General features: G+C 39.8%; 1 protein-coding gene across 5 annotated transcripts in view; it reads right to left on the bottom strand.

Annotated features, from left to right (window-relative positions):
• ATG10 (autophagy related 10) overlaps positions 1-13301 on the bottom strand; it is a 161874-nt gene that overhangs the window by 45530 nt on the left and 103043 nt on the right. For all 5 annotated transcript variants that reach the window (XM_066618190.1, XM_066618189.1, XM_066618192.1 and 2 more), the window contains exons 4-5: positions 9192-9318; positions 1181-1278 (exon numbers count right to left, since the gene is read on the bottom strand). In XM_066618190.1, the coding sequence (XP_066474287.1) occupies positions 1181-1278; positions 9192-9318 (225 nt within the window). The remainder of the gene's footprint in view (positions 1-1180; positions 1279-9191; positions 9319-13301) is intronic.

Genomic DNA, 13301 nt, shown 5'->3' with positions numbered 1-13301 from the left:
GAATATGAACTTTTTCACTCACAACACTGTTTATTCAGGAAAAAGTTTACTATCACAACACAAAGCAGCTAGTCCTTTGTGAACCGATGGCATTTATTTTGCATACTAGTAAAAAAAAACAACACAAAATACGTCCACTTGAATTTAACAGACATCTCTTTTATAAAGGTCAAACTACCCAGAATCAGATTTAACAAAAATCTACATTTTTTCAGTATCTGAAAATTTTCTGTAACAGCATGAAGTGAACTGGTAATCTCAATTCATAAATATATATACCTCATAGCATTTTTGACTGCTCAGAACTGCACTGATCTAACACATTACAATGCTAACCATGTCTAATTTACTACTGTCTATAATAAATGTGACCATTTGCTATAATTAGCATTTTATGCACTTTCCTCAATCAAATCAGGCAAAACAGAAAGAGTTCGCCATCTCATTGGCAGGTACTCAGTTCGCTTCACACCTCTGCAGGAACAATGTCCATAACTGCCTTGCCAATTGTGCCTGGAGTAACCTGGAAGCTATCTGCAGTCCTGACCTCTGTGTGTCCTGTCTCCCTTGTCAACTGTGGAAACCTGTCTCCCAGATCTACACACGTGCCATGATCTTCCCTGCACCACTGGCATGCCAATGAGGGTAACCAGAACAGCGAAAAGCACTTTTGAAACTCATCGCAGTTTCAAAAATAGCCTGCCACACAGCATGTGGGATTTCTGTGTGAGAAAAGAAATAAGCCAAAAGCCCTCTTGGGCTCACAGAATTAGTGTAATTTCTCATATCCTTAAAAGCAGTAAATGCTGTCTCTTGCAATATCATTTTTATTCAACACGGAATTGGAAATTGCTCCACATACAATGTACCAAAATAAATTATCTAAGGCTGTTTTAGAACTTCACCTCCAACTGGTTGTAAGGAAAGTTTTCAACAGTAACATGAACACTGGAAAGTGGCTGTGTGAAGCCAAATGACTTCTTAAAGTGCTTAAAGTTGTGCTTTAAAAAAACCCCAAAAATTATTTCTTATTTCACTGCTATTACTATCTCTCCCATTTACCAAATTTCACCAATTTAACAGCTTATCTTTGCCACTGAACAGCAATCTAGTTTACTGTATTAAGCAGTGATACCAAATCCAATTCATTCCATGCTATAAAAAATCAGAAACCTCTAACCTGTTGTGTAATGGTGTCCCAGGGTCCCTGCCAGAGGCGTTCCCTGTAGCATTCATTAACACCATTCCATATTTCATCCAGAGTTAAAGACTTTCCATCTGAAAAAAAGAAATGCACATACAGTACTACAAGATTAATTCTTATATCCCCTGCCACATAAACATAGATCGGGGTGTCCAAACTTTTTGGCAGGAAGGCCACATCATCTCTCTGATACTGTGTCGTCGGTCAGGGAAAAAAATAATTAACTTACATTTCAAATTTGAATAAATGTTCATAAATGAATATGTTAGAGATGGAACTATAAAAGGCCTTGCACAAAGCAAGGCTGGCCTTTCTTCATTGCCGCTGCTGCATCACAGATGTGAAACAGCAAGCAGTGGAGGGAGCCTTCATCCCACAGTTCACACAAGAGGCCAAACAGTCACCGTCATGCTGGAGGACCAGAGGCTCATTGGAGACTGGGGGCTCCCCAAGGGCCAGATTGGGAGTCCCCGAGGGCTGCGAATGTCCCCTGGGCCGGGGTTTGGGCACTCCTGACTGTGGATCATTCAAAAGAAAAACAAAATGAACATTAAAAATAGTACTAACTATTCCAAATCTAACGATCAGAAATGCAAGTTCTGTGGATGTCTGGGGGATTGCGGGAGAGGAAAAGTATGAAGCCAAAACCCAGATTATCTGTGGTTTTGGAATTGTTGTGCCTACGTTCTGAAATAACAATCTTGTACAGAATTTCACCATGCCATATTGACTCATGTTTATTTATGTGAGCTGGATATTGGCTGAAATTTTATAACAAAGTTACTATGTTGAAAATAAAAATAAAGTCTTTGCTTGAGTATTTTTTTTTTTTTTTACAAATGAGAGAATATTTTGATATTTTTTCAATAACTATCATCATCTTGGCATTTATCAGATGTCAGGAGGCCATTATCCTATGACAAATTGTTTTATTCTACTGACATTTTCATGTCTGTGAAATAAACAAGATTTATTCATTCAATTAACATTTGAATGTCATGTTTAGATACAATTCAAATTCCTGTTACCATCACATTCAGCTTTATCTCATTTCTTTAACCAATTCAAAATGGAGGTCAAAAATCTCTGCGTACTAGTAGGAAGTTCAAAATGTAAGAAAGAAAAAAACAAAGGAAGCAAAAGCAACAGTCAAAGCACAATAACTGCATAAGAAAATAAGAGCACAATCCTAATTCCTTATGTCAGTGCTTTCCAGCACTGGGATAGCTGTACCAATGGGACATGTGCTGCATCCTGCAGTTGGGTGTCACTCACGGAGGCCTCCCCAAAGTAAGGGAATGTTTGTTCCCTTACCTCAGAGCTGCATTGCCCTTATGTCAGTGCTGGAAAGCACTGACATAAGGGGTTAGGATTGTGTCCTAAGTATATTGTAATGAGCGATGACGTCACACAAGCTTCAAATACTAACTGGGCTGTTAGTGTAGACACTAAAGGCCCAATCCTATTCAACTTTCCAGCAATGCAGCTTCGAGGTAAGGGAACAAATGTCCCCATAGCTTCAGGAGGCCTCTGTGACTACTTTCCCACCACAGAGAGCAGGGCACACCCCACTGGCACAGCTGCACCAGCACCAGAAAACTGGATAGGATTTGGTCCTAAGTTACTACACATGTATTATAGGCGTGTTGCAGTATTCACGGGGGTTCCGTTCTGGAACGGCCCACAGTTAACTGAAACCGCAGATATCCAGGGATGCCCTCCAAGCCCTCGGAACCTGACCACAGAGGCTGCGCTCATTTGCCTCTGTGTCTGTGGGCTTCAGAATGGCTGTATGCACCAAAAAACACAACTTCAGTTTCCTTGGGAGTCACAAAAAAGTGACTTTTTTGCCTTTATAAGGTATTCTGAGGCAGTGGCGTCACTAGGATTCGCGTCACCCGGTGCGGGAGACCTATGCGTCACCCCATGTAGTGGGCAGGGCAACACCCCAGGTGGGTGTGGTGATGTACCATCGCCCCGCCCCCACCGGTTTTTTGGCTGTACCTTTTGTTATAACACAGATATTTCAATGTGGTTTGTTTCATTGCATTCTGCATGAAATTACATATTGATTGATATATAACATGATGATATTATTCCTCCAAATTCTGATTTTAGTGATTTTGAAAACTTGTAGTTTCACACACACACCCCATGTCAACTTACTAATACCTTATTGCAGCAGTTCTCAAAACTTTTAGCACTGGGACCCCCACTTTTTACAATGACAATCTGTCCAGGACCCATTGGAAGTGATGTCATGGCCAGAAGTGACATCATCAAGCAAATTAAAATAAATAATTATAAATAATTAAATTAAAATAAAGGGGAGCCAGTCCTGTTCCACCAAGTGAATCTACTCTGAAGTAAGTACCATAGTGGTCAATGGGGCTTACTCTCAGGAAAGTGTGGGTAGGATTGCAGCCTGTGAGTGCAATCCTATGCATGTCTACTCAGAAGTAAGTCCCATAGTGGACAATGTAGCTTACTCTGTAGTCTGCCTGCAAAAACAACCCCCCAAAAAGAATCAGTGAGCTCTTCAGCCCTCCCAGTGCCCAGTTTAAAGTTCTTCTATTTCAGACACATCGTAATAAAGACCCACCTGGCTTCACAAGTGCAAAATAGAAAACTCTCCCCTTACCATTCAAGCCTCTTTTTGATTCTTTTTAGTGGGGGAAGAGGCTGCCTTCGGGAGCTGCCTTCTGGAGCAGCTCCATCAGATCAGGACCCTTCTGGTGTCCTCACATTCCCCTTTGCTTTGCCTGACCACCAGCCAAGGCACGTCTGCCTACTCACAAGTAAACACGACTGTGAGGCGGCTTTGCTTTCAATAGGGCTCCATAAACTGGGAGGGAGGCAGCTGGAAGGGAGGAACCTCCTTCTCCCACGTTTTTGGGGGCTACACTCATTGGATGAGGACCATTCTGACGTCCTTGGAGCCTCTCAGCCTGCCTCGACTAAGGCAAGTCCACCTACTTGCAAGTAAATGCAGCCACATGGCTTCGTTTCAGGCTCAGACTCGCAGCTGGGAGGGGGAAGCTTTCGGGTGTTTTGGGGGGGTTGCATTCATTGGATCGGGACCATTCTGGTGTCGTTGGATTCCTCTCAGCCTGCCCTTTCCAAAAGACTATGGCAAGTACACCTACTCACGAGTAAACACGCGATATGGCTCACTTTCCATAGGGCTCCATGCATTTTTTCCTTCTGGTTTTCTGGCCATAACATTTGACCGAAAGGAGCTATTTCAATTCTGTTTTTTGCATTGAATGCTGGACATTCTGCATCCAACAGTGTATGGCATGACGCGTTAGCTCCTAACCCTGCGATGTTAGCGCATCCTCTCCCAGGGCGCTACCCCCAGCACGTCAACTGGTGCGGCCCACACCCCCTGAGCAACGCCAGTGTTCTGAGGCCCAGGGAAAGGACAAAAAAAGTCACTTCCAGTTTCCCAAGAAAACTGGAAGTTGCTTTTTTTTGGCCCAAATGGCTACTCTGAAGCCTGCAGAGGCCAAGGGCAGACAAGCACAGTCTCTGCAAGCCTCAGGAAAGCCTCCGGAGGCAAGGAGGGCTGAGCTCCTCTCATCTACAGAGGCGGTGCGGGGGGAGGGAAGCGCAAATCCAATCATGGTTAATTGAAACTGCAGATACGGGATCTGTGGATATGGGGGCCTCCCAGTAAACGCAATACACAAGATTCTTGTTGGTGACTTCTATGTGCCTTTTAATAATGAGGAGCGTATATAAAGAAGAAGCTGATATGAAACACCCTTCATTTGTCTGCCACAGCTGGATGCCTTCCAGACACAACATAAGATTTTTTTTTAAACTTGGATAATCACAACAATCCGTTATTGCTATATTGATCTGTTAACACACAATTTAAATTTCATATTTTAATTGCTGTTTTGTTTCAAACGCTATTTTCTGGAATACAACAAATTCAAAGGCTCCTTAAAACATAAACATGCATAATTTCTGCTATGTAAGCAAGTAATCTCTGCTATGATATTCATCACTGAACCTGGTTTTGGAATAGGGACATGAAACCTAGTTATCAGAGGCCACACACACTGTACTAAAGTTGTTCCCTCTTATCTCAGGATATCCAAATTATTCCCAAAGTATTTTCATTATATCTATACAAACAAAGGAAAGATTCAGATCTGTCGACCTCCACACAACAATTAGACTTCAAAAATCATTCCAGTTAATGATTATGTTTTTCAGAAAAAAAAGGTGTAAATCTGAAATGAGACACTATCAATGATCCCCTCTTTCAGAAGAAGGCAAGGATACACAGGATACAAAGTCGGGTTTGATCACTTAACATTTCTCAGTTAGGACTGCAATTATTGAACATGTTATTAGAATAATGTTCCCTCTGATTGTTAAGTCTTCCAAAGTTGCCAACAAGATGTTCCTAAAACAGTATTAATAACCCTGCACTTGATAAATATTTCCTACACAGAAGTCATTTCCATGCAGGAAATTGTGACAGGATAAACAGATGAACTTCTTTTCATTACATACATATGTGCTTCAGTCTAATGATGCTGGCAACTATGACTTCCTAACATCTGTACATGCATATAAATAGATATACAGTATATAAGAAATTCTATGCAGAAAGATCATCTCATGTGAACCAGTCCTAGGGTGGTCCCATTTCAGCCCTACAGCAAAATGCTATCTGCAGGTATAGCATATGTACCTGTGTAAATGAAATCAAATCAGTCGACAGGATTTCATTACCTTTCCATAGTCAGACACAAAGTTACCTTTGGAAAAATCAGACTATTTTACCTCTAGGTCAGTATTGTTAATACTGACATGCAGGAGGTCTCCAGTGTTCTAGAGAGGAGTCTTTCCTGGCCCTACCTAGTTATGCCAGGGTTTTAACTGAGAACTTTCCTACAAAGCATGGGCTCTCCCAAAGAACTGCATAGCCTCTTCTCAGTTTGTTATCATTTCAATGTTTCATGTTAACACCCCCCCTCAACCAATTCACATCTTATTTTTATCTTGGGTGGGTACAGAAAGTACCCAGATTTCTTATCAATAGTGTGCCCATGCTCAAATTAATGGCTCTCCCCACAACAAACACAGAAGGTAAGGCACAATTTCTTCCTAATTGCTGCTTCAATATTGCACGTCTTTAAACACCTGGGCACCATTTACTACAAGTGCATTTTGCCATTTTTTGTACCCAAATTCAAGACTAAAATGTGACTTAAATTTAGGATGGTGACACTACACTTATTATTATTATTATTATTAGGTATTTATATACCGCCTTTCTGGTCATCGGATTACTCCTCTGACTTTATTCAAGGCGGTTTACATAGGCAGGCATTTCTAAATCCTCCAAGGGGATTTTTACAATCATAGACGTTCTCTCTTTCAACAACCAACAACATTTCAGAATAGATCTTCCTGGTTTGGTCTCACTTCTGGCCTCCAGTTCTCCCACGCAGGCTGACAAGCAGCTCCATCTCTCACAAGGAGGGCAGCCAAGACGCTTCTTGCTCACACCAAGAGCAGCTGGAATCACTCAGCTCGGCTTGTCAGCTGCTTCAAGGTCTTGCCATTCTCAGCCGATCACAGAGCTGCCAGTGCCCTCAAACTAGCGACCTTCTGATGTTATCTTCGGGCTAATGGAGGCTCTACCCTCTAGACCAGACCTCCTGCCCAAATGAACTTAATGAACAAATAGCTTTAGAATAGTGTTTAGTATGACTCATATAGTGTAACTGTGGGTACAGTGGAATTTATTCTTAATTCACACTATGAAGAGTTGCTCGTGAACATTATTGACACCTTAACTATAAATACATTTATGCAGAAATTAGTCTTCCAGACTTAAATTTGCCATCACAAATATTTGCTGTCACCCCCTAATCAGAAGGGGTGATTAGACAAATTCATGGAAGATACGTCTATTAGTGGTTGCTAATTGTCAAGGCTGCATGCTACCTTCAAATTCAGCAGTAGCATGCCTCTGAATACCAGTTACAGGACAGCAACAGTGAGAAAGGGTTATGTCTTCAGTTCATGCTTGAGGGTTTCCCAGTGGCATTAGGTTGGCCACTGTGGAAAAGAGGATGCTGGACTAGAGAGTCCTTTGGCCTGATTCAGCAGGGCTCTTGTTATATTCTTATATTCTTAAGACAAATCACAGAAAAGCAGCCTCAGTACCTCTGCTGTAATGTCTAACGGGCACCTAAACAAAACACTGTTGTGTATCTTACTCTTTGGGTCAAAAGAGGAAAAAGCTGAAGAAATGGAAAAAGACTCCAGTCAGTTGTAGAAATCCTACAAAAGTCATTTTCTAATGTGAAAGAATTCCAAGAAGTGTGTTAAAAATGTATAATTATACTTGTAGGAACAATTAAAATTCTGTACTGCAAGGGGAGCTGTTGGCACACAATACAAGTGTGCATTAGATCATCCATCAGCTTCTGTAATATCTACTTCCAGCTATAAGGAGTCATGTTTCAACACCTCCGATTCCCTGATGCTGACAAGCTAAACAACTTGTTTTGTCTCTGGGAGCTCTTCTCTGATGATTAACTGCTTATAGTGAATACTAATTATATGAAAATACAGTACTGTAAAAAAAAAGAGAGAGAGAGAGAGAGAGAGAAAACTGCCCTATTTTCTATACCTGTAGCATCACCATTTCTCACCCCAGCCTACCCTTTGCATCCAAGAGGTACAATGTTGCTCCGGCTAAAACAAAGATGATGACATTTTTTCACACCACAAATTAATTTACTATTTATTTTGAAATCATGAAAAGTGACGAGCAGCAAGAGTTCCTCTATCCTCCTGTCTGCAAACAAGTTAAATGGCAGTGTATTGCTACTTCGTTAAATGTTTGCAATAACCGCAAGCATATAATTGCACTGTGGTATGTGTGAATTAGGGAACTATTACTAGCAATGAAGTCTGAGATATGCCCCCAATTCCCTACATCCTAACTTGAACATACCCTAAATTGCCATTTGCAAGAAAATGAACCTCAGATTAAAATCCCTTTTACCAGAGGAGTCTAAGAATTTGTTCTTCCATTTTACATCCAAAGAGCTGGTTAAAATGCTAACATGGCAAAATTAAAAGCCATTAAACAATATAAGGCAGCGAGTGATTATATCTACCAAACACATTCAAAGCAGCTTAAGCTACTTTTTAATTAAAAAGGAAAAGATATCACTAGCAACATTCAGATGTGCTAATCTAGATAAAGTGAATAGACTGTTCTAAACGAAAAGACCGTTCTGATGCTGCTGTACAGGAGACTAAGTTTAGAAATGACCTCAGGATTCCAATCCCCAGGCCCAGGTACACAGGCTTTTTGAATAGAGCAGAGTGGAGGACAGGCTGTGCTACAATATGATCACTCCATGACTGCTAATTATACAAGCATTACAGTGGCCTTGGAGAAAGCTGAGTGATCCACTTTCCTGACAATGAAATTAGTGAAAATAGTAGTGGGCCATGAGTAGCAAGGCATATAACAAACAAAATATTTAAAGCAATCACTGGCAGAGTTTAAAAATGCTTCTTGCAAAGGATAACATACAATCAATGATTTATCCATTCAATAATCAATTAAGATGCATTATTCATTTAAAGGGAGTATTTTGTATCAAGGTTCATAGTAGGAGTACCTCTACATAAATCAGACCCAGGTACTTTATTTTCTGAATCTGACTCTGTAGCTTTAAGAATTTTTTTATCTTTTGAAGAAAAAGAAAAATGGCCAGCAGGTTTAGTCAACCATAGGCTTGTTGCCAGGAGTCTAGAGATCAAACTTCTTTGGGCTGGGATGATATCATCTGCCCCAGGATGCTGATACAGAATCTAAAATATATGAGAAATGAATCATGAATGCTGCTTCAGTACAATGCCTGCTACACAGTTACTCCTTCACTTATGTACATTTTTCTTTTCAATATTTGTTCCAAATATCAAGTGGATGTCTTACCTAAAAAACAAGCCCTAAAATAAAGTACAGGGGCTTGATAGCTGCAGGAGTACAAAACATGATAGTCATAGCGAATCACCTCTGAAACAGCATGGGTTCCAGCCACCTGAGAGTCATCCAGGTCTTCCTGAAACAACAGATATTAATACCCATAAACAGGGGACATAAACAACAGGGAAGGAGAATAAATCACCAAGACTGAAATGGTTTCATAAATATCTAAAGTAATTCTAAGTGGATTCCTCAACCTAGTGATCACATAGCAATTGCCTTGATGAAAAAACATCAAGAACCACCACACAGTGGAGAGACATATAGTACAAAAAGAGATTACAAGACATCCCTCAGCTGCGAGGTGGAAGCATCTTCTTCCTTGGTTTGCAATCGAAACAACAGCCATGCACACTAGAAAACTGATTATTGGTTCAGCTGTTTGTCTTGCCTCTCCTCTCTGCCACGCTACAGACCAGCACTTATATTTTTTAAGACGTTACAAACAGTCAACCATTATTGCAGTGTCAATTTTAAAAAGAGGAACTTGTTTTTTTAATGAGGAAAGTTTCTTGATGAAGCCGCATATTCCAGCAAATCAGCAATGGGTTCTGCCAACGTCAGTAAACCTACAAAACTGGTGTTTCTTGTTCTAGACCTCAACTACGGAGACCAAAGGCATATCTGAATTGAAGAAAATAATGATGTTTCCATTTTTTTTTAATTATGCCTGCTTTCACCCACAATATTTCTTCCAACACTGAGAAGGACTTTTTTTAAAGAATAAGAGGTTATTAAGAATTATTTTTAAAAATAATTAAAATACATGTGGAACACATTCCAAGTTCCAAGAGTTATACTGAAAAAGACATTAGGTTTAATACGTTCTTTAAGAAGAGAAACCCATTCCACGCAGCTTCAGCCCAGCCCTGGTCCTGTTACAAGATTCCATGATTGATGTCTACTACAGTTGGTAAACCTTTGCAACCACATTACTGAAAAGGGAGCTCTTCAAATGAGTGAAAGGAGACCATTATTGAAGTAGGAGTAGATAATGATATGGTTAAAAAATCTAAACTAGAACTAGAGTCTGCTGTACAAATATTCATTAAACTTTCCCAATTACCAGTTGTTTTAAAATTTTCATGTTACATTTTATGAATGCAAAATCCGATTTTCACATACTGATCACTCACAAATGGGTGAACGGCTAGTGCTCAGAGATTTTGCAAATAAGAATATTAAACAAAAAGTTTACCACATGAAACAAATGAAAAATACAACAACAAATTTGTCAAGATAACACAACTGATGTATTCAGAGAACACAAGAGAGTAGGTCTGCCAGAAAACATAAGCATGCACGCACAAGCTGAGTAATGGCATATTTCCAAGAGTATGTATCTTACACAGCTATGGAATTTGTAGGTGTAACTTGGTGGTAACCAGCTGTGAGTAATGAATTCACTATGCTGGTTTTTCTGGGTGAAAGGAACAATGAAAAATCAGCTTTCCTAAAAACAGAGTTGCTTGAATAACTGCTGGTGGTATCCTGGCCCTTTCAAGTTCTTAAATACCTTTATACTTTCTCCTGTATAAGAGAGATCCTAGAATTGATCATGTTAAAATGAGACTCTTGCTAAATCTCAAGCAATATGTATTGCTTATACCCAAGTTAGTATCAGACAATAATTTGATCTTGCTAGAAAATACTGTATGCTCTTTCAAAAAAAAAAAGTATATGATTAAAAGTAGCTAAGATGATTATTAAATAGAGCAGCATTTCCTTGTGGAAAGTTTGTTATTATTTAAACCAGTGCTTTCCAACCTTTAGGAGCCTGTGAAACACTTAGGCAAAAACTGGAATTGTCATGGACCACATGCAGCTATGAACAGTCTGATCTCCATCCTTTATGGTAGTCCGTCTCCTGAGCGCTCACCCACGGAATATCAAAGAGGATGGAGAACGAACTGCCCCACAGCCACAGCAGACTCTTCAATGGCTGTGGCTGCAGGTGGTCTGTTCTCTGTCCTCTCAGGTGGTCCGTGGGAGATTTCTTGCTAGGGAAGACACTAGAAGTGATCAGAGGTGATTTTTTCTCTCTGAGACCTCACAGTCCACTTCTTGGGGTCTCACAGACCACTTGTGGTCCACAGACCACTAGTTGGGAACTAGTGATTTAAATGTACTGATACTAGAAGATTTTTTGGTGCAAAGATTTTGGTGCAGACCATTCAGAGCTTTTTTGTTTGTTTTGTTTTGCCTGTCTTATTTCTAGAGACAAGGGCAGTGCTGTATCTGTGATCTAAAACATGCAAGGACTCCTGAATCCTTCCTAAGGCCATCATTAATCCCTTTTTATTTGGTAAACAATTGTAACAGGATACATTACATAAAGACTAGAGTGCTCAGGTGTAATCCTTTGCTCTGTATTTCCAATGGGGAGGATGAAAAGAACTTACAGAGAGAAGGAAATGTTGGTGATTAACATCACTTTAACCGATATAGCGCCATGTTCAAAACAGAAGTTCATTTAAGTCACTTTAATATAACTTTCACGGTGCTTAATGCACTCTTTGACTGAGGAGGCCACAACAACTCAGAGATTATTATGTTGGCTACGTAGACAATAAACAGTAGGGCTTTTAAAACAAATTGCCACTGCTTTATTCATAATGATTGGCAACATCATTAAGAAATAATGAAACAAAGGTAGAACCTAATAAAAAGCATACAACATGAAACATTTATTAGGACATGACCCTAGCCCAGTGATTCCCAAACCGTGAATCACTGGTGGGTTGCACCTGATTTTTGGTGGGTCACCAAAGGATGACGGAAAGATCAGACAACTAAATGCCTCCAGCCCTGAAAGTATTCAAAAATCAAATACTGTAATTGCTCAATTGTAATTCAGCTCCTGCAGTTTGCATGCATGTGTAAATATAGGGAGATAAATGTTTGTGGGTCTTTCCTGTTATTATAACTTATAAATAAATAAAATATTATTTCTTCATCTCCTTTTTTTTAAAAGGAAGTCTGGTAAAACTAGGTGGGTCCAACAGAGTGTTGTTTTAAAAAGTGGGTCCTAGTGCTAAAAAGTTTGGGAGCCACTGCCCTAGCCCCTTTTATATACAGAGAGAAGAATACAAAGGCAGCACTATACATGAATGATTAGCACCCCTCCCCTGCCCCATGATAGCCCTGAACATGGTGCACTACTACTACATGTACAGGAAGGCAACCAGACAGTTTCAATAAAACAAGTTCTTCCCACACCATATCATCAAGTATCCAACAGCCTGTTCTTCCCTAGGCTGTTCACATTGGAAATGGTGCTGCTCTAGAATTGCACCGCAATGATGAACCACTCAGCACCTTGTTTTCCACATGCAGAGACTGCCAGATTATGTCCGTAAACACACTGTTAAACAAATGGCTCTTCGGCATGCACATGTCATAACATAAATGCGAACATGATTTTTTAAAAATAGGTTACAGAGTGGTGGGGGAAAGGCTATAATTATTCAAGTACTTAAAAACAGGATTTAACTTAAGTTGCATTTTCTAGAAAACAACACAGAATCACTTGATTTTTCAGTTATTGCTTCTTCATAACAATTTTATTTGCATGGCTGCCACACTACATGGGAAAACCAAATCTGGGACTGACTGTTTCCTAAACAAATTGGGAAGTTGTCATCAGGAAGCATCTGTTATTTTATTACACTCACGTAAAAGCATTCTTGTGCTATCATAATGGAGTACTGAGCAGATGCTTTAAAGCACTATACTCAGTGCAATATATGTTTAATAAAAACGATAAGCAGCTACTGCCTAATTAATGATACAGGTTGCTTTACAAATGCATTCTCACTAACTAATGAGTCTTGTCAGTCTTTAGTTTTTTAATCATATGCCTGCCTGTTCCCCAACATATCTGCTCTGTTCCCTTTATAATTGTATGTTAGCAATCATTTGAACAACTTAATGCAACATACACATTTCTGTTTTAATGAATGTTATAATTTCTACTTCTTCCCTGAAAGCCATTCAACTTAAGACCCCTCATGCAAAGTTCAGCTGTAAGTGGGAGCTGTTAACTTGGTTTTGGCAGCA

This window comes from Tiliqua scincoides, chromosome 2 (genome assembly GCF_035046505.1).
Source record: "Tiliqua scincoides isolate rTilSci1 chromosome 2, rTilSci1.hap2, whole genome shotgun sequence".
Taxonomy (NCBI): Eukaryota; Metazoa; Chordata; class Lepidosauria; order Squamata; family Scincidae; genus Tiliqua; species Tiliqua scincoides.
The sequence above is the reverse complement of the archived record's forward strand: the minus strand, read 5'-3'. Positions and strand labels throughout refer to the sequence as shown.